We start from the raw sequence: 27,082 nt of genomic DNA on the forward strand, positions 1-27,082 counted from the left end.
TCTCAGCTTCATCTACCCCACAAGGTGCCCATAGAGGAAGGGTAAGTGATTGTAAGTCACTTTGAGACTCCTGTGGGTAGTAAAAAGTGGGGTGCAGAAAACCAGAGCTTTCTCTCTCTACCATATAAAGAAAGTCATATGGGATGTCCCTTGTGGTGGCCAGATCATGCTGACAACCTCATTTTCACACTGCTTACCTTCAAAAGGCAGGGATGGGAAAGAGACTAGAGCAAATGGGATGACTGTTCTCCCTGGCCATCTATTTCGGCAGGGGGAGGTGGCCAGTCCAGCAACATGTCTCCTCCCCACTGATACAGTAAGGCAGGGGTAGTCAAACTGCGGCCCTCCAGATGTCCATGGACTCCTGGGAATTGTAGCCCATGGACATCTGGAGGGCCGCAGTTTGACTACCCCTGCAAGTAAGGGCTGGAAGTAAGGTAAAAATTAAAAGGAATAGCTGTGTTGGTCTGGAGTAGAAGAGCAGGATCTAAGTCCAGTTATAAAGAAGGCCAACAAAAGCATTTGAGGATTGAAGCTCCCTTCTTCCCTTCTTCCTGCCGTTTGGTAACGTAGGCTGTATTGAGGCAGGTTCTAGTATCAAATTGTAGGGCTTCTATTCCTGTTTTTGGAGCCTATCCAGATACATATTGTGCAAAGAAGGAGGTACATACCTGGATCTATCATCAAAGAAATGGCTTGGCCCCCACAGAAACATCTCTATCAATGGAAGGGCGTCTCCATCAGTGGCATGGACCTTCCACAGAATGCTGCTAGTGGGGCAAGTCAGAGATCTGCAGTGGGAAGAACAGTGACCATCACACGTGCCCCTGCTTGTATGAGTAGAAACCCTCCACTAGACCCAACCCAAAGGGATTATTTATATATTAAACAGGGCATTTTGTGGAAAGGGCTCCCGGAGGAGGTGTGAGGGGAATGCCACTGTTTCAGATCTACAGAGGATGCTAGAAGGTGCTTTTATTTGCCAGGGCTTTTAATGAGGAGTGAGCTGTAGGTATCTTGCAGGGGGGGGGGAGTATCTGAAGTTTTATTCTGTTGTTTTCAAATTGTAATGTTTTCATTGTGACTTGTGAGCCACACTGAGCCATAAGGAAAGGCAAGATGGAAATATTTTAATTATAAGCCATGTAAGTAAATAAAATACTAGAGATGATTTCTCTCTCTTGGTTACAGGCCAGGTGGGCATTTGGTCAGTGGCAGGTTCTGGCTATGCAGTGAGCTGAACATTTCCCCAAAAGTGGTAATCACATGGCAAACAAGAGTCTGTTTCCACCCTCTCACTTGCATTAGTTGAAGTTGACAAAAGCCAAGTCTTCTTAGCTGACATTTAATTTACTCTTAAGGAAGCAGATTGGAGACAGCTCCCGGCGTGTTAGTGACTCCAGTAATTAATTAAAACCCTGAATGAAGCAGGAAGGGTTCCAAGACCGAAAGTGCCTTTTGAAATCACCCCCACAGCAGGCAGTGATGGCAACAGGCAGCGTATTTATGTTTAGAATAGAAAAAGGCCCAAATTGCATGCACACCCGCCCCGACACATGGAATGTAATATTGTGACACAATGGGAACAGCAGGGTCTCCAATGGGCAGGCCTGCAGTTGAAATTATATGGCGACGGGGAAGGGGTTGCGATATAGTGAGGCTGGGAACGGTGCAAGTCAGTTTGCAATAACAAAAGAATTAAAGCAAGTAGGCCTGATGTATTTCAGCATATTGCACTTAATAAAATGGAATATTTACGTGCCAAGCATTGTCAGTCATCCCAGCACCCTGGCACTTTGCTTGCCTGAACCCTCAAAGTTGGGAGGAGTGTGCATCACATTGAATTATATCAAACATATTTTTAAATTTTGAAATAGGTAAAATTATCAGATCAGTGATCCTTAGAATTATAGAGTTGGAAGGGACCTCCAGGGTCATTCTAGTCCAACCCCCTGCACTCACAAATACCTGTCCACCCACAGTGACCCCAATTTCACTGTGATTCCCTCCCACACACAGAAAATCTCCAGAATCCAGCCTGGCCTGCAGAAGATTCACCTATCATCCTTTGCTGGGGGGTCAGCCTAGAAATTGGGGAGAGGGGATTTCAGAACTCTGAAAGACTTTTAGGATTTTAGGCAATCTCCTTTCCTCATTTGCAATGGCTTCTGATGGCATATGAAGGAGAGCTGTTCTATACTGCTTAGCCAAACCTGGAGGACAAACCCCTTGATTTCTCCCTTAGGCCCTCCAAAAAGTGGCACAGAGAAAACTGGAATCTAGCCATACATCCAAGAGTGGGAGACAAAGTATAGGTGTGACAATGAGGCTGTACAATAAAGTCTTGTTTATTCAAAATGCTTGCATTTCAATATTCTGTACAAAAATGGAGCTGGCCAGAATGAGGTCTGGGTGTTCACACACTCATTCTCACAAGACCCAGCCTTCATCAGTGACTGCTCTTACATGCATAAAATGCTAATGTTACCACTACATTCATAACCAAAAAAAGGCTTTGAATTCAAAATAAGTCCCAACTCATAAAAGGTAAAGGTATCCCCTGTGCAAGCACCGAGTCATGTCTGACCCTTGGGGTGACGCCCTCCAGCGTTTTCATGGCAGACTCAATACGGGGTGGTTTGCCAGTGCCTTCCCCAGTCATGACCGTTTACCCCCCAGCAAGCTGGGTACTCATTTCACCGACCTCGGAAGGATGGAAGGCTGAGTCAACCTTGAGCCGGCTGCTGGGATTGAGAAGAGAAGGCAGGCTGGGAGAAGGCAGGCCGGCCCACCCTCCCACCCGAGGCTCTCTGCAGCCTTCTCCCGGCCGGCGGAGCGCCCTCGCTGCGTCTCTGATGCGGCGAGGGCGCTCCGGAGACCGGGAGAAGGCAGGCCGGCCCACCCTCCCCACCACCACCATTTTTAGAATCATCTCATTCCTAAACTGCCAGAATGTTGAGAGTGAAGCAATTTTGAGGGAAAGTAAAAAAAAAAAAAATGCCTTGGGGTGAGGAGCTCAGGCGAGGCCAATATCTTCTACATTTGAAAACAATCCACAACGTGCATTAACTACATGTATGTATATATAACATTCCAATAATCTATTTAGCCGCTCAGTTTCCTTCTTCTTCCTTTACCTATTATTTCTTTTTTGTTTTTAAGGAAGCACATGATCACATTCAAACCAAGTTAAAAGCTCTAGATGCTATTCAGGAAAAAAATGCTGACCTGCAACAAGAAATTGTGTCCCTGAAAGGTACACTTGGATGTATAAAAGGGTAAGTGGATAAGCTACAGGCTGTGTTCTTACATGCTACATTTGATGTTGTCTTGTGATACCTTAATTGTTCTTGTACCATTACCATGGCAACAGTTCCTGAAAAAAATTAACCTAAACCATAGATGAAAATCTTGATTCAGTTTTAGCTTAAAGTGATGGGTGTGGGGGGGGGGGGAATAGGGTGATAGGGAGCTATTCACTTTTCTAGGATTGACAACTTCCAGATGTGGTCTGGAGACCTCCTGAAATTGCAGTTGATATCTAAGCTACAGAGATCCCCTTTGGATAAAATGGCAGCTTTGGACAATGTTAACTATGGCCTTATGCCCTGCAGACGTCCCTCCTCAAACCCCACTACCTCCTGGTTCCATCTCCAAATCTCCAGGAATTTCCCAATCAGGATATGGCTACCTTGTTTCCAAAGGCAGGCCCACACAGGCTGTTACCCATCTGTATCATCGTAGGTTCCTTTGGCATTACAAAAACAGGAGTTTCATCAAGCCTCTGATTCATAGCTCATGGACTGCATTCAGGAGAAGCTGTACAGCTCGACTCGGGCTGGATCATTTTTCCATCACATCATCAGCTTCACTAAAGGCCACCATGCACAAATTTGGCTTCTGAACAGAGTGTAGATTTCATAGGGAGCTGTGGCTATGCCCAGTTCTGACTAATGTGCTTGAATGATATACTACTAGAGTTATGCAATTTTTCCGTTGATTTTTTTTAAATTTGGGTCTATTGGACTCCCCTAAATTTCAAGTTTTCAGTAAAGTGTTTTCAGATGGGATTTTTCAGAACCCCCCCCTCCCGAGTCTAATAGACTTAAGAAGAAATGAGGAAAAAAAGAGGTGGAAGGAATCTGCTGTTTCAGCTATTTTTGAGGCTTTGTTTTGCAGTCCCTTTAAACAGGGCATGTTTAAAGGGACTGCATAAAAGAGCCTGAAAAGCAGCTGAGCTGACAGGGACCAGTCTTCCCACTGACTCAGCTGTTTTGGCCTTTCTTGTTCTGTCCCGTTTATATTGGCTGCAGAAGAGAGCCCAGAACAGCTGATTCTGCAGGGAACAGCTGTTTTTTTGGGATGTCTTCTGCAGACCTATTAGTTGGTGCTGCAAAAGAAATCCCGAAGCTGGGCTCAGGGGGTGTCTGCTTCCCACTGGTCAGCTGTTCTGAGATCTCTTGTGCAGCTCCTTTAAGTAGCACAGCACAAGAAAACCCACAGCTGAGCTGAATGAAAAACTGCTGTCTTGCTTTGGTCACAGCACAAGTTGCGCTACTATTCCTCACTCTCTGTAACTACAGCCCAGGAATCTGATTTGTTATTATTCTTTTTTTTTTTTTGTGGCTATAGAGAGAAATCAAAATTCATTGCTTCTACCAGGAAACAACTTATCAGTAAATGTAATTTCAGTGGATTGGTTTTTAATGTCCATACAGAATGGAGACAACACAATGCCAACTGCCTCCTACTCAACTCCAGTTGCAGCAGAACTCAGAGCCCAAACCAGCCATCTCAACAATACCTTTGGAGAATGTGCTCTATTCACGGTTTACGGAATCCCATTCAGTAACCAGCCTGTTACCTGGAGAATCACCATCCAGACTAATCAGATTTCCTGAAAAATCACTTTCTACACTAGATAAAATTTTAGGTAAGCTGCAGGTAGATCACAGGGGCTTTATAAATCTTCTATTCCTCGCTTCCAGAGTACTGGAAAGCCTAGGAGACTGCTCTTAGAAGAAAACTTTTCACTAAAATAAAAGAAGACCGTTTTATAAGTAAAATTGGTCTTTGAGATGACTTTTAAGTGAGCGTTGAAAAACTGCCAGGGAGTCAGTAGCTTTTGTGTCTGGACTGTGAAGCCCTAGGTTCTCATCCCCATTCAGGAAGCTTACTGGGAGCCCTTGGACCAATCACTCCATCTCTGCCTTGCCTACATCAGTATATTACAATAAAAAGGAGATGGAGAAATCCAAGCACATCTCCCTGAGCTTTTTAGAGAAGGATACAGATGTTAAAGAAGGAGTTACAGGAGGAAGAAAACAACGAAGTGAGAACAGAGAAGGAGTTCTGCAGCCATTTTTGCTCCCACAGGCAGAATGAAGATTACATTAGATGCAATCAGGATATATGGGCAGATGTTTATAGTCAATAACATGGGTTCAGAACCACACTTATTAGCCACCCTTTTACTGAGGGTCAAACTGGGAGCTCCATGTTTGTAGTTCTCAAATATTTTAGACCAAAGCTGCTCAAGCACCTCATTAAGATCTGGGCTACTTTGGTATACATGGCATGGTGAGGCAGTATTCTGGTTCTTGTATTTCAGAAAGGAAATGCAGAGCTGGAAAAAGGCAACATAGATTATTAAAAAGTTGGAGTACCTTTCTTAGGAGAAAAGAATGAAGAATCTAGTACTTTTAGAAAAAGAGAAACTGGGGGGTGGGGATATGATAGGGCCTTATACATCTATGCTTGGGGTAGAGAATGTAGATGAAGAAAACTTTTTCTCCCACTCCCATAATACTAGAATTTCTTGGTACCAAATAAAGCTGTTGGGAAACAGGTTTAGGATGGGGGAAATGAAATACTTCTATACTCAATCTGTCATTAAACTATGGAGTTCACTACTGGGGAAGGTAGTCATGACCACAAGCATAGATTACTTTAAAAGGGGTTTGGCAGATTCATGGAAGATAGGTCAATCAGTGTATACTAAGCATGGTGACTGAAAGGAGCCTCCATATCTAGAGGTGACAAACCTCTGAATCCCAGCCTCTATGGCCTCTTTGTTTGGCCCTTCAAGGCCTCTGCTTGAGACAGGATGCCAGACTTGATGGACCACTTGTCTGATCCATTAGGGCTCTTCTTGTGTTCTTGTGAGGGACAGATAGTTTCATGTAGGTCATGGGACAAACAGCTGATTCCCACTCTCCTTTTCCTGCAGTCTCAATCCCCATCCAGTTCATGAACACCTGCTACTTACAAAGAAAAAATGCTTGGGAGCATTGAACAGGGCACTCCCAGTGTCTTGCCAACTTGCAATTGAGTCAGGTGCTATTGGAAAATAGGTCCTCCACTTCCCCATGGTGCTTCTTTGCACTTTCCAGGTTTTCCCACCTTTCCTGTGATCCTATTCACATTTGGTTTGCTGCAATGTTTTGGGAAACATCAGAGCTAAGTCATGGTGGCATCCTGTTGGATGGGAAAGTCCAGATTTTTCCAGTACTGTCAATCAATCAATACCTTTAATGGCATATATTCAGTTCTGCCCCAGTCACCTCACCATGGACATTTCCCTCACTGCCACGAGAGGATGATCTGAATTCCCAGCTTTTGGTTTTTAAAGTGAGTGTTTTGCAGAGGTATATCTTTCCTCCATATATCTCCACGAGGAAAGGTACTGGAGACTTTTTGTTGAAGTTCTTGAGAGCTGGGAATGTAGGGGACTCAATAGATTGTTATAACATTATGATGTTTTAATTATATTCACATTTATGATTACTATTAATAAACCTGAAATAGCCCCTGGTGGAATGGGGGAGGTGTGCTCTCCTGGGTCTGGGGTAGGACCATGTGGAAACCTGCCATGGGAAATCTCCGTTGCCACTGTGCTGTATCAATGACCACAATAGCAATGCTGAAGCCCACACAAGTTTCTTATGCTTCCACTGAACCACACAAATCTTGCTTTTGCAAAGAAAAATATAGGTGAATAATTTGTGTTCTGTGATTGGACACCACATTGGTTTCCCTCAATGATTTACATAAGAGAAATCATGCAGTGTCATGCAGTGGCCAAAACCCAAGGTCTACTTCTTCACTGCAGTACCTGCAGCCTTCTTTGCACTACCTTATTTCACGACATGACAGCCTTCTCAAATATAGCTCCCATGATCCCAATTTCCCTGAGTACATATTGAACATACATGAGTGAAAGGCCTTCTTTCTGGCACATCCAATCTGGCAACATCCATGCAAGACATGCGAAGAAGATGATAAATCTATTTTTTGCAGCAACCTATTGGTTCTGAACCGCTGTACAATCAGAATAAGCCATATTGTGCTAATGTCATCATGGTTCATGGTCTATGGCCCTCACACTTTTCTTGCTAGCTCTCGTTACCTCCTAGTTAATTTGCAGAGCCCAAAAAGTGGAAGGAAATGCATTCCTCAGATAGTAATTGGCTCCTCAACCAGTTCTCTGTGGGTGTTGTCTCCTACAGCAACAACAAAAATCCTGACCAGAACTAATGTCCTAGTTTTCCAAGGTATAGATGCATGCAGATTATGGGGCAACTGTGAAAGAAAAATATGAAGAGTTTTATTATGGGATATTAGTGCAATCATTCTGTAGATGGAAGAAGCCTCACTAGATTTGTTACTGGCTCTTGGCTGATGCTATACTCCTTAGCCATCCAGCAATTTCATAGTAACAGCTATTCCACTGATGGCCCAATTTATTATGGTTTAGCTACTGAAGGTAATTCCAGCAAGGTAATAACTCTGCCTGTCACCAGCAAAATATTCACTTTGCCAGCTGAGTCCCATTTTACAGCCATAGTTGTCTTGGAGAGCACCACTTTCTATTAAAGATGTGGGGAGGGGAGTAAATTAGATTATGCAAAATAATTTCCATAAAAGGTTCTGAATATTAGACCCGTTTGTTAAAAAAGTAATTTCTTATACTTCTCCACTGTGCTGCCCATTTGCTTTAACAGCTCCCAGCTGCAGCACTATGCTACAAAATCAATGCATTGCCTGCTCCAGCTCTTCCAGCCATGAAACCAACATACTTGGACAAGGTCAGGATTACATCACATATTTACTTGCAAAGGCCAATGAAATCCCCTCCTTGTGGCGCCTCATAGGGAAAGCAGAAGATAAGCTGATTCCTGCAGAATACTTCAGTTCTTCAGCATGCAGGTATGGATACTCCATGAGGGGAGATTCCCATCAGAGGCTTACATAACTCTATCCATCTATTTCAACTCAGGGTGCCATGAGGAGAGAACTCCTGAATAACAGCTGGAAAAGGTCAGCACAGTCAGATCTGGTTGAGGAATTCCCCCAGGCATTTGACTAGCTGCTATTAGAAACAGAAAGTGGGACTAGGTGGGCCTAAAAGGCAGGTACTAGCTAGGTTCTTGTAACCTTCACCTATTGCATACCCTGCTCAATGGTGGGGATCCAAAGAATCATGTATCTGGTTTATCATACCAGAGAGTTTTGGACTTGTGTTTTTCAAACAATAGATCTCCATCCTCCCATACAGAGAAATAATCAAACAGAATTTTTTAAAACAATCTATGGTATTCAGCTACTTTGCTTCTCTGCAATTTTTGCCTTCTTGTCCCTAGACTGTGTTGGAAATTTCCCCTATCTGGCAGTTCTTATGTCTAAAGTAGCCTGCAGATCCCTAAATCTTGGCTACCTTGACTCCCAAAGACCCTTTGTAACATACACCCTTTCTCTCTTTACACCCCATGCAAGGTTTCTGCCACACTAATTCCAATTTTCCCACACAACACACGTGACTCTTTCCGATTTGCAGGCAAAATCTTTGAAAATATTCTGTGATATCATAGCTGTTCCGTGAAATAGCTAGAGGCCATGAAGTACCATTCTCACACCTGGAGAGTGGTGATCCACTGCAGAGTCTTGGCTTGCTCCAGGCCATCAGCACCATAGGAGGAAACAGGCATCCCCTCCTGGACCCATATCTGCATCAGCTGGATCCAAGCCAAGAACCTTCAGCATAGATACAAACCTAGTTTGGATCCAGCTGGTGGCAGTGCAAGTCCAGGAAGGGATGGGGGCATCTTGTTTGAGTGACAAAATTGAATTGTGAACCAGCCCCCCTGGTTCTGGTCAGATGGAAGGACTTCTGTGAGTTTTAAGCCAAAAGTTGATAACTGAAAATTATAGAAGGGCAGCTCCAAATCTAGGGTAGTTCTAGAAATAATATGTGGCATCCTCTAAGATATGTTCCCTGCCATATTTGAAATCATGCCCATAGAAATGTTCTTGCTTGATCAAGGTAAAAGCTGATATCTAACTGCTGGAATGTTAGAATACAAAGAAATGGGAGTCGCTTACAGACAAAATGAAGTTTTCAGGCAGGCTTTCATCGCTGGAGTCAACTGGCTGTTGTGGGTTTTCTGAGCTGGGTGGCCGTGGTCTGGCAGTTTTGGTCCCTGTCGTTTCACCAGGAACTGTGGCTGGCATCTTCAGAGGTAGGACATGGCAAGATGGGAATCTCTCCATGCCAAAGTGTAGAGGGTGTGAACAATTGCTGGCTATTTTATTTATCTCTTGAGGAAATGGTGGGGGGTATACATTACAGTCCTGTTTTATTTGGGAGTAGACCAGAGCTAGGCAAAGCACTGCTTTGCCCCCAACCTACCCCCAGGAGACTCCCAGATAAGACAGGAATATATGTGTAACCCCCCCCCCCTTCCCCAAAATACCCAACACTTGTTCACATGCACCACACTTGGATATGGGGAGATACTGATCTTGCTGGGCCCTGCCTCTGAAAAGCCAGCCACAGTTCCTGGCACCATATCAGGGACTAAAACCACCAGACCATGGCTGCACAGCTCAGAAAACCCACAACAGCCAGTTTGTAGGCAGGGCTATTATGAATGGATCATAAAGCTAATAGTGCCATTTACATGCCTTTTCCCTTTTGCACTGGGTTTTTAGAAAACTGATTCTAGGTCCCATGCTTGTTTGTTGCAGGCACCAAGCTAATTTCACACTTGGCTTGCAGAACCTTTCCCTCCAGCCTGCCTTTTTAGCTCAAAGTCACAGACTTGGCTCCAGCTTCATGCCCTGGGTCCTCACCAGAGTTGGCCCAGGTGCTTAGTAATAGCCAAGCAGCAAAAGTGTTGAATTAGTGTGCATTATGAGCCAGTTATATCCCCTCCCCCATGTGGGCATCCCTTGAATAAACACATGTTTTTTGATAGGACTACAACTTTGAGAGGTGTGTCCTCTCATCTGTCAGCCAGTGGAAAGAACATTTTGCTGGTCTCCCAGTTGTCAGTTGCCTGGGGTGAATCTGCACTGGGCTTTTTATTCCCAGTGACCCCGAATTAAAGAAAGTCATCAACACATTATTCTATTTCCATTCTGATATTTAGTGCATTAAATTTTTCCTCTGCAACATTTATGATTGATCCTCAGTGACACTACCTTTCCTCCATGATATCTAGGAGTGGATAGAAATTGCTACGTTTCAGGAAAGCTCCAAGATCCCGATTATTAAGTGTATAATTCTGCATTTTGCAGGATTAACGTCCTCCCCAGAGCCTCCAATGCTGACATAGCAAAGCAGTCTATCATAGCAAAGCAGGCAGTTGAAAGACTGCCTAGTTCCCAGTTGCCATTCCCTGACAAGACTTATTTTTGCCCTCATTTTGGGATCTGTTTTAAAGCGACTGCACTCCAAAAGCTCACACTTCTATGAGCAGAGATTTGCCTTTTGAAAAGAAAGATTAACAAGCCTTTCCTGGGTTGCTCTGGCTGAATTGTTGGGAGTCAAAAGGCAGGAAATAAAGCACTCTCCAGCCTTATGCTCCTTTAATGCCGGCTGGAACTTCACCCGATCCCCGCCCTCACACAAACACACAATCAAGCAGGAAAGAGACACCATTGAGAGAATCCAAATGCAGAAAGGTGATGTATTTAAAATTGGGAAAAAGAAAGGCTATAGATACGGGTTCAAATCAACCAGAATTCAGCAAGCTTTACAGTCAGGGAAAAAGTAAGTGCAGAACCAGCCCAGATCTAACTATAGGGCCCCTGAGGAATTATTCCCTTACAGTCTTCTGATCAGCCAGTTAAAGGAAGAGAAATTAATTTTATTGGCACTTTGCAGTGTGTAGCAACAGGATGTCTTAACCTTTTTCCTGATAGGATTTCCATTCCCTAGTTGGGGGCATGGGAATCATGTGGTTTGGAGCCTCTTCCCCCACTTTAGGGCTCTCAAAAACTAGGGGAACTTACCAGGCACAAGGAGGGAAGCAGGAAGTAAACATGCTGATAGCACTCGGAAAGAATGCAAGCATGCCAGTGATGTCCAGGGTAGGAGACACTCTGGTTTGGGGGGGGGGGGGGGAGATTCTATTGTAAGAAGCTAATTCTCGGTGTCTTCAACATGTTGCATTAATTTTCATGTTCCTACCTACTCCTGGATTTCACACGCCCTATTCCCCATTGGCAGCTATGAGAAATTTGCACCCCTATCTAATAATACTGATGGATTTGAGTGACAAGTGCTGCTCCCTGGAACCAAATCGTTTTGCCATGTACAGCTGAGATAGATGGAAAACCTTTAAAATCAATGGCATATAGAATATACATGCACAAAGGTCAACAAAAAAGAAACCTGTATTTTATTTATTTTGTGTCCTCCTTTGAGAACTCCTCCAGCAAAGTGATTGTATATTCTCTTCTTTCTCTTTCAAATATTTGCCTATCTATTTGTGGAGACTCTTTCTCCTGCATGCCTGAAATTTGGCAGGGAGGATCCCTTTGGCAATCCAAACTTGATAATTTCATACTCACTCAGTGGGAAACAAAAAGTATAGAAATGTTTTGGCCTTTTAAAAACAATAATATTAAAAGGATGCAAAAGAAAAAAGGGACCAAGCAACAGATAGTACATATCAAAAATCATTATACTTTACTGGGTGCATGGAACAGAACAGAAAATATTTCTCCTCAATGTCCTCTTCGCTATAATTTTCAAGACATCATCTTTAAAATACCTTAATCCTCACTTTAAACATTTTAAATATCAAACCTCACAACTAAGGGACTTTACAACCATCTCATTAATTTAATCACTATGCCTGTTTTAAAAAGGGGCTGTAGAAACAGGCCAGCCTCCTCCCACTTCTCCCAGTGCCCCCTCCCTATTGCGTCCATATCCCCTCAGTGAATACTGAGAAAACAGCACTTTAAACCTGATACAGCATTAAGAATTAGCTGTTTTTGTATTATCTAAGGCATTTTCAATGCACTCCTCCATTGACTTTAGCTGATAGCTCTGACTTGTCAAAGATCACCAGAAAGTGCAGGCAAATTAAAGATGCCCTTTTATCTTGTAATCAGATGGAGTCAGGCTGACCCATCCTGTACCGCCATATACAAACTATTTATTTGTCATAAGTAGATGTTTCTTCCTAGTAGGTAACTCTTGACTGCCACACCAACCAGTGATAAGACATAGGAGGAAACAGGGATCCTTAAAGGTGGTATTTGGGCTTGTGGATGTACACAGATACAGAAAGGTCTGTAGCTCCTTTATAAAACAAATTTTTAAAAAATATATATTTAAAATTTGAAGCTATTGCCATGTTTTTGTTTTAACTTTTTAAATTATTACCAAACGTTTCTGCCCATTCCAGGCACTGCCTCCAAATCCTCAGGAATTCCCCAACCAACCCTGTAGAATATTGCATATTTAAATTCTCCCTCGTGGAAAATAAACTCCTTGCAAAGTAACCCATGAGTGACTGTACACAGCTTGTGAGTAAACAGCTTGTGAAAATCTAATCAACTTTTCGGTCGTTATATTTTAGTGCTACTGGGAACCTTAAAATTGTTGAACTTCATCCAAGCGGTCATTTTGTGAAGATAATTAACAGTTCTCCTGACACAGAAGAGGATATTGGAGACTACATACTCCAGCAAAACCTCAATGGACACCCAGTATCAACTTACAAATTTTCCCCAAGGATCAGAATGAAAGCTAAATCTGAAATAAAAGTGAGTGGAATATAGAGTTGGTTTTTATACCCTGCTTTTCACTACCAGAAGGAGTGGCTTACAATCACATTCCCTTCCTCTCCCCACAACAGACACCCTATGAGGTAGGTGGGACTGAGAGCTCTGACAGAACTGCTCTGCAAGAACAGCTCTAACAAGACTGTGACTGGCCCAAGGTCACGCAACTGACTGCATGTGGAGGAATAGGAAATCAAACCCAGCTCACCATATTAGAAGTTACCACCCTTAACCACTACACCCAGCTGGCTCTCTAGGAAAACAACCTCAGATTCTACTGCTATGGAACAAATATGAATTAGTAAGAAGTTCCAGCTCTTAGTGGTGTGGATTTTTATGGAGTCTTAACAGAGGTGGAAATACCCAAGAGAGGGACCCAATTCAGGATCCTTGAGAGCCTCCCATGAAGGGCCCTCCATCACTGCAGGCCTGCAAAACACACACACACAAAAGGAGGATTCAGAATGGAAAGGCTCCACTTAGGTGCCCATCTCAGGCCAAGCCAGGTCAGACCAGGCCATTTATCTTTTGCTCCTTAGATGGGGGGGGGGGCACAGTGTAATAAACAGTTTATCTTTTGTGGCATTAAAATTTCAGGGGTCCCCGGACCTGTCCTGACTTTATCAGACCTCATCTCATATCAAGATCAAGGCACTCCCCACCTTCTAAGCTTTTCTGTTTTAAATCTCTGCCCAGTCTGGGGACCTGTGACTGACAAACATTGCTGGCCTTTTTCTTCACCACTTCCAGCATTCCTGGCTGATTTCCAACCAGCTCTGCTTTTGTGTTGACCTTGCCCCTTCCAACCACTTCTAGTTTATGGTTGAAGGCTGCAAGGCTCTGGCTCATCTGGCCTTTGGGATGCCAGCCTCCAGATCTGGGGATCCCCTGGAATTACAGCTCATCTCCAGGAGAAAATGGCTGCTTAGAAGGTGGACTGCATGGCATTATACCCCACTGACATCCCTCCCCTCTCCAAACCCTTTCTGCAGGGTCCATCCCCAAGTCCAGGTTTTTCCCAACCTGGAGCTGGCAACCCTATCTGGCCTGCCCTCTGGCATAGCTAGTATCCCAGGTAAAGTTGCTTTTGAAATACCCTCCTTGACCCCAGTTTTCGCATTGGCACTGCCATGGAAAAGGTTTGCTCCTTTCTTAAGCTACCTATGAATGAAAAGTCTAGCCCAGTATCAAGGAAATATCCATCTTTCAGTCAGCAGTGCTTCTTGAAAAATACTCATCTTAAATTTGAAAACTGAGATTCTTGGAACTAAATCTTAAATACTGTCAAACATGGATTGTATCCAAAACTGGCTGGTTTTATCTATGCCCTTTTAATTAAATGCATGCCTTCTATGCATGCTTTTAGTCTCTGGTGAGCGCTGAGACATTGCAACTCTCATTAATCCTCTGATTTAGGAAGGGATTTCTTTCGCATACTTTCAGCACCGAAGGTGTAAAGAATCCAGACATTTAAAACAAGAACAGAGAAGGTCAATGAAGCTCATTTGAATTTCTGTAAATTTGTTTTAAAACTCTAGCTTGAACTCTGAAATGATAAACATTGCAAGCAGATCTGCATGTGCCCCCCAATGACAATGGTAAGATACATTGCCAAAGTCTATTTATTTACTTGGGCCATATTTTTGTGAGCTCGCCAAGTTGAAACACAACCAGTATCAGAGTATGAAAAGAGAATAAACAGAGTAGATGTAACAACAAAACCTCCCCCCAAACACCACTTTTGTATGATCCCAAGTCCAGTTCATTACACTGCCCCACGAAACTTCACTGCCCAGTGTAGTATAGAGTGCATCCCAGGAATGTATTTGTTCTTTCTTGTTTTCCTCTGTGTCATATGTGTGCAAAGCCTGACTGCTTCCTGTTTTGTTGCTTCAGGTATGGGCAGCAAATTCAAAAATGACTCATAAACCTCCAGTACATTTTCTGTGGAAAAAGCTTGACAAGTTTATATTGGGTCCGCAATGTACCACCATCCTTTGCAACACTTCTGGGCAGGTAATTGTCCTAGGATCGACCTTTTAGTTGTGATGCAGTAGACCAGGGGTGGCTAGACTGTGGCTCTCCAAATGCCCATGGACATCCGGAAAGCCACCGTCTGGGCCACCCCTGCAGTAGACCAGGGGTAGTCAAACTGCGGCCCTCCAGATGTCCATGGACCACAATTCCCAGAAGCCCCTGCCAGCGAATGCTGGCAGGGGCTTCTGGGAATTGTGGTCCATGGACATCTGGAGGGTCGCAGTTTGACTACCCCTGCAGTAGACTATATTTCCAGAAGTCTTGGCTATTGTTATTGCTCCCAGTCTTTCTTACAGTTTCCAATCAATATGTAGAAGCTACTTGGAAGATGAAAAAGAAGCAGAATTCAGGCAATAAATGGGAATCTCCTGTTTGCATGGCGAATTGCCACTTGACCATTGTTCCTGTATATGTCTTTGAATTCTGTGTCTTCTGCATCCGCCCCAAAATATCCCAAACTATGGAGCTGGTTTGAGTCTATGCCATTTAAACCAGAAACCAAAGGAATCTGGCTTCTTGCTCAATGGCTATGAGTTTTCATCATCCTTAGAAAGATGCATTATGAACAAGATTTATCACATTTGAACCCTGCCACCTTCCAAGGAACTCAGAGAGCCATGCAGCAGTTTACTTGCCACTACCAGATTCATTTTGAGCAAACCCCTGTTAAGCTACCAAATAACGCTTTTTGTAAACACTTCCCTGGATGCCTAGCAGAATGAAGCCAGGCCACTGGTCTCAACCATATGAGCAGGATGCTACTACAGGTATGTGGCTCTTCAGTGTCAGCAATGTCTCTACACCCTAATACCAGTGTTGTAGAAGTTTTGCAGAAATCCTCTGGAAGTCATAGCCAATTACAAATCAGTAGGAACCAAGCAGGGTGCTGACTGTGAACCCACAGGAGAAGCTGTAGCTGATTCACATGTTACGGAGTGCTGATGGCTACCACAGACTTTGGACCACATATGGCCTGGGATTTCCATGCTTCTTAGGTACATGCAGGCCTGATTCACAGGGGGACAGTGGCATGCACAGAGGAGGGACGAGAGGAGGGGCAGTCACAAGGACATTGTAATGTGCGAAATAGCCCTTATAATTTTAGAGAAAGTTTACAAGCATATGAATATGGCATCCCTAAAAACAGTTTGCCTCAACATTAAAGGTTTTTTTTCTTTCCAATGTAGGCCGTTGCTTGGTACACTCCAATAAATCGAAACCAAAAGCAAACATTGGAAGGGGAAGAGAATGTTGGGCTCTTTGATGACCACATGTCAAACTCTTTGCAAATCCACATGCCAAAAAACAGATATGAACATAAAACAGAAGACACAATGCAGACAACAGTCCCCCCAAGTCCTGCAGAGAAGGAGAAAGAACCAGAATTCATTCTAAGGTGCCATTTCTGAATAAGTTGGTTAATATAATACTGTGCCTGCATAGCTGCTTCCCCTCATTTGGGGACTTCCTTAAGGGGTCTTGGGGGTGGAGCCATTGAGTGGTATGCCCAGCCTGGAGGTTGTTAGCTAGCCCTCACCACTAGGTGGCAAGGGAATCACAACGCAGCGGGTGCCCACATGGTCCCCAGGGTCTTGTCACTTCATTGATACCCCCTTAGTATGTGGGCTGCAGGGGCAGGGTTATTTCAGGTAGCAAAAAGGTCACCTAGTGCTAGATCTGTTCCCATGCTGTGCCAATGTTCCTTTGATTGTATATGAGGTCTTCAAATACCAATTAGTTGGTAGTCCCTGTCCCAAAAGTTTTTCTAGCCTCAACCAGGGCCAAGGCCTTTTCAGCCATGGCCCCAGCCTGGTAGAACTACCTAGTTCTGCAGGACCTGCAAGATGTCATTCTTCTACCAGGCTTATGGTTGAGGCCAGGGCAAGCTAATATAGCCAACAAGATCTATAGGCCTCCCTCCATTCATCTCGGTTATTCCCAACCACTAAATTGAAAAATGCATGTTAAGTCTGTGGATTTGGCAGATACAGACACAGTTCTTCAAAAGCAACCAGCTCTTTATTGAACACCAACTCCAACAAGAAATACTGAACAGCAAACAACAGAACCCCTTGAACTTATATACAATTCAGGCAGCCCACCAAGTAACCTGACCGGCCCTTAAGGGTTCCCAACAATTGGTCCATTTCCAGAGTTTCTAAGCTGTCAGTAATTGGCTGCTTTACAATCCTTCATTTGCATGTCACTTTAGCTAGTGTCAGTGCTTGCATATGTAACTTAAAGGGGAAATTATAGGACACCCATAAGTGGACTGGCAGGCAGATGACTAACTAGAATGAGAAGCTAAAAAACAGAGTACTGCAAGGTTCTGTTATTGTTTTAACTGCAATTTTAATAATTCATTGTATGTATGATGTGAACTACTCTTACCCTGCTTGTTGGGAGGGGTGGTCTATAAAAACAATAATATATAATAAATACAATACAATAAATCTGTGGCCATTTTTCTTTCCACAAATTAGTTGCCTGGGTCTTCCTTCCCCATACTCACTCCTCATGGGCCTCTGGGCCTCTGGGCCCCCAAGATAAAGCACAGGATGCTAGTTTAGAAGTCTTTCAAAAGGGAATTGCAGATTCATGGATGGCGATCTAGAGCAGTGATCCCGAACCTGCGGGCCGCGGCCCGTTGCCGGGCCACGAAGGCCATGGCGCCGGGCCGCGGCTCCCTCTCCCCGCTCCCCCCGCAGTAAAAAACTTCCCAGACCGCAAGCTTGTGGCCTGGGAAGCGTCTTACTGTGGGAGGGGAGGAGAGGGTCCCCAGCCTCAAAAAGGTTGGGGACCACTGATCTAGAGGACTCTAGAGCAACAGATAGAGATGGCCTTAGGATGGAAATGGAAGTAGAGCTTTAGTGCAGAGAAAGTAATGAATGGCCTGGGCTCTTGTACATTTGTTGGAATGCTGCGCTTTCCTCTTCCTAGCATCCATCCCTGTAGGCAGAATCCTGTCTTCAAATAAACAGTGTGTGCATTACTTTCTCTCCTTTGCAAAGAGATACGAATTGCTGAAGCACTTCCTGCACTGAAAATTCTCAGCTTTCATTGAAAAACAACTTTCCAAACCTTAGGTTACAAAGATACTCTTGAAAGTATACATTACCTGTTGAACCTCCACAATCTTATGAAGCTCTGAATAAGAATCCTGGGAATGGGCTGCCAGTGTGCTTGCAGGCATGCATTTCAGTGCCCTCTATAGCTCCTTGCCTGTCTACAAGGAGGAGAAATAGAACCAGTCATGCAAAACAGTGAATGTTGCAGAATAAATCATGAACATGCAAATATGTTTAGTATGCTGTTTGTAAAAGCTGCATAATTTAGTTACTGCATTTTTTTTTTGCAGAATTCTGTTTTGCTTTTTAAAAATCACAGTCCCATGAAGGTTATTTTCAAATAGCCAGAAGAGACCATTTTGCATTTATTTCTACAGAGAAGAAAAGACACCACCTCCACTATGCCCAGTTCAAAGTTCTTGGTGCCGAAGTCCAAACTGTCCTACACATCCTCATTACTCACTGGAAAGACATTTGATGATGGCCAATGGTTGTACCACCTTATGCAGACAAACTAGATCTCTATCAGCGCAATTTGGCCGAGATCCTGGTGAGTTAAATAATATTTCCTTTAAAACAACATTATGTAGGAATTTAGCAACAGGAATAGAACAGAGAGATATCTAAGGGCCTTGTTTTCACACCATTATCAATAGTTATGAGGATATTACTGTTCCATCACTCTATTGGTTATGAACAGCTGTATGACAAGCCACAACAACTGAGAGAAATTCTGGTTACGGCCAGAGCGATGCCCTTTGTTTATTTCTCAGAAGCCACGTTAACCTCACAGGAGTGGCACAGAGAGCAAACCTTCAAAGAGAATCCTCATCTCATTTCTGTACTCTGAATGGATCCAGCAACCAAATAGGATATGATCTATAGTCTCTACTTTCCCACTGCCACATAAGCGTAACCTTTCTGAGTATGGTTGCTTTTGGTAGTAACTGCTGAGGGTGGTACATTTAGACCCCTGAGGATAAAAACTCTTCTATATTTTGAAACAGATTGTTCACACAGTCTTGCATCATTAGGAGTTGGAATTCCAACCACAGCTGAGGAGCAGGTACATTTGGACCTCAGAGAGGTGCTTAAATAATCAAGCTTTTCTATGTGTTCCTTCTCTATACTGAGAAGTTCTTGATATCCCAGTAATAGATCATATTCAGAGAGACCGTGAGATAATGTCTCAATTTGTCCCAAGTGGTATAAGATTTATCCTGTTTTACCAAATACAAGATACCTTTGGGGGGAGTAGCTTTAAAAGTTTTGAGTGTCCGTGTGAGAGCTCTGATCTAAGCTTGGGCTTTGAGGGATTTCAGGCCAAATTCAGCCCACAATGCAACTTCCAACACACATTTAGGGACTCCAGAGATTTATCATAGGAATTTAGGAAGTGGATTATCCAAATCTTCATTAACTGGCCTTGACTATATGGCCAAGACTGGTGTCTCCTGAACATGAGCCTCCAGAATGCACAAACACAGTTGATATTAAGCAAAACAACTGTCACATTCAAGACAGAGCCTGGTACTTTTTATTCTACCCAGAAGTCTGGGATATACAAATATCAATTAAGCTTCCCCCCCCCCCCCCCAACAAAGAGTAAAATCAACAAGCAGCACAGAGTCAGGGAGCCAAAGGTTCAATCTAAATATCAGGGAAACGGGAAAATCTGAAGAACAGGGTGAAAAGCTTTGGAACCAGGACAGGAGACAGAATTTAGCTGAAAGACAAACTTACGTTAGCAAGATAGGGTGCAAGGCAGCAAACAAAGTAATACTATGTTCATGGAGAGAATCAGCTCACAATGTGGTGGCAAGCAGCATTGCTTCTGCAATGAACTCTGCTCAATGTGTTCCTTGTTTCGGACTAATTAGCTTCCTTACTCCCAAAGCACAAGTATTGCTTCCCTACAGCTTGTCATTCCTGCTCCTGAAATGACTATGCTTCAGCAACTAGTGCTGATCACCGTTGTGCAAGTAAACAGGTGATTCTCCATCTTTCCTGAGCTGTCAGATGCTTTCAGTGTCTCCTACAGTCAGCTGATTCAGGAGATACCATGGAAGACTGACACTCTGATACCGGTTCTACCTTGTTCATCTCCTACAAGAATGAGCAACCCTCATTTCTTGACTCTGCTTTTGCTGGCTCTGCTTCTAAATCCAGCTGCTGAGGCAGGCATTCTGCTGGTGCAGGACGTTGTTCTTCCATTTTCTCATCCTTGGAAGACGAGGCAGCTGGCTGACTCATAACATTAACTGTTTCACTCCAACTTGGAACAGCATATAATAACTGAGCGGCAACTTTAGCCTTAAAAGCAGTGAGGAATTGACTTCCAGTTCTGGAGCATTGCTGCAGAACATTATGAAGAGTGCTTTGTCTCTAGGGCTTCTATTTTAAACTTTTGATATCATATTATCTTAGCTTTGTTTATTTTAATTCCTTTTATCTCAGCTCTGGTATTTATCTTTGCTTCACTTTATTGAGCTTTTATTCTGGCTTGTTTTTATCTCTGTTTCATAGGTTCAGTGTTGAATGAATTAATGAATTTATTTAATATAACATTTAGCCAGAACAGATTTACTTACATAAAGGTTTATTAAAATAGAAAACCTTAAGAAACAATATAAATACATTGAGATTGATTTTGAGTAATAGAGTTCAGTTTGTGGTAGATGAGTGTGGCAAGACTGGCTGAAAAAGAGTTCAAAGGGTTTCTTGCACTGACTGCTCTCCTTTTGGTACCTTATTATTCCTTATCTCACACTTTCTTCTCTACCATTTTCCCTCTTTGAGGAACTAATAGTGCTGTTTTTGCTGTGAGGGAAGGGAGAGAAGTGTTTTGAGTTCTAAGTGTATGGTGTATGCTGCGGTGGCCAAACTGTGGCTCTCCAGATGCCCATGGACTACAATTCCCATGAGCCCCTACCAGCTTCTGGGCATCTGGAGACCCACAGTTTGGCCACCTGTTGTGTCTGCCTATTAAGCTTTATCTGCTCATTTGTATTGGGGAGGAGGTTGTTCATTTGTTTTTTGGGTGTTTTTTGGGTGTTTTCGTATTTTATATGAACCTAGTACTCCATGCTTTGCATTTCAGTTTTAGGATCTGGAATTATTACACATTTAATTAGTTATACCAGTTTGGTGCTGGTTGTACTAATTAACAACACTTGGCTTGACTATTATCTGACATAAATATCAAATAACTACGTAGCTTCTAGTCAGTCTGCTTCGGCCTGCTAGTGATCAAGTAACTTTGCTGCTTTTGTGTTAATGAGAATGTTGTTTTTTCTTCTCTCTTGGCATGTGGAGGGGGGACTTTTAAATACCTACTAGAGATATAACAGAGTTTCTAAAACCTATAATGAACTAGTTCTTGTTTTATTATGCCTAGAAAAAGAAAGCATCCTTCTGATGTTTGGAGGCTTCTAGTCAACAAACAAACTAAGCTGGATACCTTCATGGACTATAATATTAAAACTAGTAATTGTTTTTCACTTTTACAAGATCACTCTTTCAAAAAAAAATAAACATATTTTTCTAGAGTGTCCTTTGTACACTAATCTCAGGAAATATTATATTTTACCATCCTTGCAAGCTTATTTTGATGTATTTTGATGGCTTAGTTACTTTTTACATTCTGCCAAGGGTCCAGCGGTTGCAAAAAAATTACTCCTGTCTGTTGGAGTGGTGAACAACTATCCACTGCTCAAGATCAATGTATTATAGAGCTTTTATTATTGGATAAAAAGGAAAGGAAAAAGTAGTGAGGCCCGGAGGAATATATTGAGAGCTAGAGCTGAAAAAGAATTGGGTTGCCAGTCGGACAGCAGCTTCTAGATGTGTCAAGATAGATTCGATTGATAGGTAACACCAAGTTAACTAGAAGTGTCAAGCGGCTCCAATTCCTGATCTAATATAGGCCATCTATAGGCTTCTTAGCACTGCTTCCCCTACAAAACAAAAATGTGTACTTTGAAAAATTAATTGTTAATTCCTCTATTTACAGTAATAACAAGCAAACAGCTTAAGAAGTGTATGGAGACCTAGATCTGACCTAGATAGAAGAGCTGTAGCATCATCACCATAAAAGAGTAGAGATAACTGGAAGATAGCAAGATATGGTGGATGACATTAATCTTCAGTGAGAATCTGATCCATCTCATTCAAGTCCTCTGACTGGCTTGATGGTCTATAGCAGACCCCCACAACAATACCACTCTCATTTCCTACTCCTTTTATATTTACCCAAATACACTCAACTGAACTGAACTTTCAGTTACCTGTATTTCTTCACAAGTATAAATATTCTTAACATATATTGTTATACCTCCCCCCTTCTTTTCTTGTCTGTTCCTTCTGAATAGATTGTACCCCTCGATTCTAGTATTCCAATTGTATTATTCCACCAAGTTTCTGTGATTCCTATTAGGTCATAGTCCCCTTCCTCTATTAGGACTACTAGTTCCTCCTGCTTATTTCCCATACTCTGTGCATTAGTGTAGAGACATCGTAATCCATTCCTTGTGTGCCCCATGGTTTTGGTTTTTGAACTTCCTTGCAAGTTAGTAGTTCCCTGCTTATGTGCCATCCCCTGTAGATTTGCACTCTTCTCATCCTGAGTTCTTGCCATCACACCAAGTTCTGAATTTACGTCTCGCTCCCCATTTGAATCTAGTTTAAAGCCCTCTTCACCAGATTTGCAAGGGTTCTCCCAAAAATACATTTTCCATCCCTTGTGAGGTTCTTCCTCCTTCACCTTCCCCTCCATCCCATATCTAGATAGCAACCGAATTAAAATAAAAAATAAAAATAGTAAGATAAGCAGTCAGAGAAGCGAGTCCAAAAAGCAAAACAGAATAGAGATAATGAATAAAAGAGCTCTATAAACATGGCACAACAGCATCTTGCTCTCTCCAAGCCAAAACTGGAATTACCTATCAGTAACTGCAGTTCCTCATTTTCACTTCAATCCTTGGTAGAAAAAAATGCTGTCAACTTGCAGCAGACTTATGATGTCTGCCATAGGGTTTTCAAAGCAGCAGACATTCAGAGATGATTTACCACTGCCTGTCTCTGCATAGCAAACCTGGTCTCCCAACCAACTACTTGGCAGGGCCAAACTGCTTAGCTTCTGCAGTCTGACAATATGAGACTAGCCTGAGCCAAACAAGCTAGGATGTATCAGTCCTTACTTAACACTTAATAGCAGCCTTGCTCTGCATTGGCACATCAGAATGATCTGTTTTTTTTTTTTTGACTGGAGGGCGGAGCCATGGCACTTGGATAGCTCGAATACTTCGAGCTCCTGTTCCACTGAGGGTCAATCGCTGCTGTGATTGACAGAATCGGGTTTTGGGTACGCTAACCCACCCACAATCTTCTCAGAAATTCCTTGTGAATCTCTGGGGCCTCTCTGTTCCGCAGGGAAATCAATCTCCCACTGGAACGTAAGCTCAGTGTGCACAGGGTCCAGCAAGCGCCGTCCACCATTTTAATATCCTTTCCTCCCTTTCCTCCTTTTTCAACTCTGCAATCTACAAAGCTTATTTTAATCTACAAAGCTAATTGGATACCTCCCAGCAAGACCTTCGACTCACCACAACTCCGGAGTGAAAACATCTGGCAGACATCAGATCGAGCCTACAAACAGTGAGTGGGGTTTCCCCCGGCACCCTCTTCCCTGGAATAAACTCTCGGCGTGGAAAGTTGCTTTCTCTAATCCAAACAAGCTAGAGTGACAGGAAGACAATTTATTGCAACTGAGGGGGTGGACACTGCCAAATTCCAAGATATTGAGTCATTAATCAACGCAGAGATGCAAGTGCTCTTCCGCTTCTCCGTCTCTACTTTTTCCCCCGTTTCTGGCTCTGCTTGATGCCACCTCATTATGAGGCAGGCTAATTTTCTTTTCTAAGTAGAAGAAGGACTTAAATTAACTCAAACTAATAAGTAACAGCTCTTATTGCATATGTTTGGTTTTCGAAGATAAGAGAGATAAGAGCCGTGCCTGGAAAGATCTCGCGAGAACTAAGCTCCAGAGACATTGCTTTAATATCAAAACAGACTGTTGCTTTCGTTAGGACTCTGTAGGACCTCTACTGGTTATTTGCAAAATTGCAAATATATTTTGGAAACAACATATGCATAATTGATTAAGTCTAACAAAATTCCAAGCCTGGAACATGTTTTCGCTTAAAAAAATTGCATATCTTCTAGAGAAACAAACACAAGACCTGAAAGAATCTATAAATGGCTCGCTTAAAAATATGCTCATGGAGTTTAAAGGCATTAAGGAAGAAGTTTCTAACAGGAATGATGAACCAATAGTAGTGGCTGATGATAGCTCTAAACAAGGTGGAAAATTACCAGCAGAAGAGGAATCTGAAATTATGGAGATGGAAAAGGGGATGTCAGAGTCTTGCAGCTCAGATAAGGACACCCTACCTGAGAAGATATACAGCCACTCCAAAGCAACAGTACACAAGAATCAATTAAAAGACATATGGATCTGCGGTGAAAGCAATCGATTGAAAGGAGCTTCTTGGAAAAACATCTGTACTGATACTGGAGTCCAGGAGGTACAACTGTTTCAAGATTTATCGATGTATACTCCGAGGGAAAGACTACAACTGTACCTTCCTAGCCAAAGACCAACAGGACAGAACATTAGTCAATGGGAGCCACAAGACGTAACAAGCCTCGATATGAGACCCCCTTAAGAAGCTTGGGGAATGGAAATGTAACACAGTGGTTGAAATTCTTTTCCTCTTTTCCCTCCTTTCCGTAGCTATATAGGCAATATAACTAGTTAAGAAGTTAATCTGGGGTCTAAGATCTTCTAAGTAAGCTGAATTTGTATTATTAAATCTAATTTCGTAGTGTCTACCAGCCCAAAATTAAAGCATAACTAAAAGGAGACACCTAATGGAATGGGCTTACATTATAGTGTGGGGTTTTAGATTTCCTATGATAGCTGAATTTGAATTATCTAACATATCTCTGTAGTGACTTTCAGCCTAAACTTAAAGCATAACTAAAAGGAGGTTCCTAACTGAGGAGGTGTAAATGTAACTAACGAAGAATTTATTCTACTAATTAATGAAGACTCCATTTTATCATTTCTGGTATTAATAATGTACACTTATATAACTTAATAACCTTAGCAACTCATAAATATATATTTGTTTCTCTTCTTTCCGTACAACTAAAAAAAAAAAGAAAAAAAAAGAATGATCTGTTTTTGGAAAGCTAAAATAAGACACTGAGAAATCATTGGGAGAGACCATCATGTTGACTGTGCATAGTTAATAAAACAAGTGTGAAGAAACAGCTAGTCTCCTGTGAACACCAGGAGGGGTGCCAGCAAAATGTTTCAGTGTTTACAAAGATAAGTTTCATAAGGCGAGATTGCATTAACAAAATGCAACCCACAGAGCTATTTTAAGCTCAAGTTAAGGAACACACGAGCAAGGGAAGAAGACTGATTTGAGGTTGTCTCAGGTAACATATCTCTGAGGCTGTCTACAGACAATCATGGGATGCTACTGCTTCAGAGAGAGCACATGAAGCAGCAAGCCATTTTGGTTTCCTCTAGCCTCTAGCACAAGCTTTCTCAACCAGGGTTTTGTGAAGCCTTGGCATTTCATGATGGCCCTGGAAGGGTTTCCCAAATGGGTGGGAATCAATTCATTTGTATTTATATTTTTTTTAAAATTTGTTAAACATTTATCACATGAGATTACCATATATGGTCATGCCAACCCACCCAACCCCTCCCCAAATAGCCAACAATGGGCAGGCACACAGCTGTGCTTCCTAAACATATTCTGCATGATTCTGCCACTTCTGGAGTTTCTTGAAGCCTGAAGAATGTTTCAGGGGTTTCTCAACAGTAAAATTGTAAAGAAAGGCTGCTCTAGCCCAACCATGATAAGCAGCCTACTTTGAGGTTATTGACAGCATCGTAAGTGATGCTCTGATTAAGCATGTGTAGGCCTTTGGATTTCTTAAATCTTTACTGCATTTTTATTTATTAAATATTTATATCCCACCTTTTGTCATGGCTCAAGGGGCATACAAATCATAATTAAAAACATTGCAATTTTTAAAATAACAAAATAAAACCTCAAAAGACCACTTCCCTCAAAAAGGGAATTTCCCGTGACACAGGTGGGGGCTCTGTTCTAAGGGGTGGAGGAAATTAAACAACTCAGTACAGGTGCCTAATTTGTTCACACTGTTAAATAGGTCCTGAGTGAGTTTTAGAACAAGATTTTCTTTTCTAAACTTTGTTATAACCTCAGGTGAAAAGGAGGAATTGTGCACAGCTTCTTTCTTTTTTATTTTAAAAATGACCCACAGAAATCCATTTTTGTTTTCATCCACAGAGGTTATGTGTCCAGGGCATAGTCACGGCATGAAAGCAGCCACGGGAAGTTGTAACGGGAAAAGAAGAAGGTCCACTCGATCAGCAGGGGTGAGTAGAGATGATATTGTTATTATTGCCATAATTATTAAGTGCACCATGGATGGACACTGCACTGTATCCAATATAATGTAATAAATAAGCAAAAGACAGGTCAGTGCTCCCAAGGAGGCTGCAATCTAAGTTAAGATGGGGGAGGAAGGAGTGGCAACAATGACAGACAAGTTTAAAAGTAGTTTAGGTGGTAGTAAATATAGTTGCACATATTTAAGAACAGAATCATAAATGCATTGTAAGGGCAGAGAGGCTGATATGTGAAGGTAATACATGGACAGTAATCAGTTAAGAGAGGGAAAGGTCGTTTTATTTTGGTGCAACACGCTAACTATTGCTTTGCAAGATCTGGCTAAGCTGTGTGCAAGGAAAGGGAGGGAGGGAGGCTAGACTACTGGGGGAAATGACCTGA

At 42.5% G+C, this 27,082-nt stretch overlaps 1 protein-coding gene across 4 annotated transcripts in view; it reads left to right on the forward strand.

Annotated features, from left to right (window-relative positions):
• The window catches only part of LMNTD1 (lamin tail domain containing 1), a 103,037-nt gene that overhangs the window by 63,829 nt on the left and 12,126 nt on the right, over positions 1–27,082 (forward strand). For 3 of the 4 annotated variants that reach the window (XM_077337934.1, XM_077337932.1, XM_077337933.1), the window contains exons 3-10: positions 3,163–3,278; positions 4,719–4,933; positions 8,004–8,208; positions 12,876–13,062; positions 14,977–15,096; positions 16,305–16,513; positions 18,563–18,735; positions 26,579–26,667. In XM_077337934.1, the coding sequence (XP_077194049.1) occupies positions 4,720–4,933; positions 8,004–8,208; positions 12,876–13,062; positions 14,977–15,096; positions 16,305–16,513; positions 18,563–18,735; positions 26,579–26,667 (1,197 nt within the window). In that variant the 5' untranslated portion in view covers positions 3,163–3,278; position 4,719. Of the gene's footprint in view, positions 1–3,162; positions 3,279–4,718; positions 4,934–8,003; positions 8,209–12,875; positions 13,063–14,976; positions 15,097–16,304; positions 16,514–18,475; positions 18,736–26,578; positions 26,668–27,082 lie in introns of those variants that run through there. The other variant, XM_077337935.1, reaches the window with a different exon arrangement.

Source organism: Paroedura picta, chromosome 5, assembly GCF_049243985.1.
Source record: "Paroedura picta isolate Pp20150507F chromosome 5, Ppicta_v3.0, whole genome shotgun sequence".
Classification (NCBI taxonomy): Eukaryota; Metazoa; Chordata; class Lepidosauria; order Squamata; family Gekkonidae; genus Paroedura; species Paroedura picta.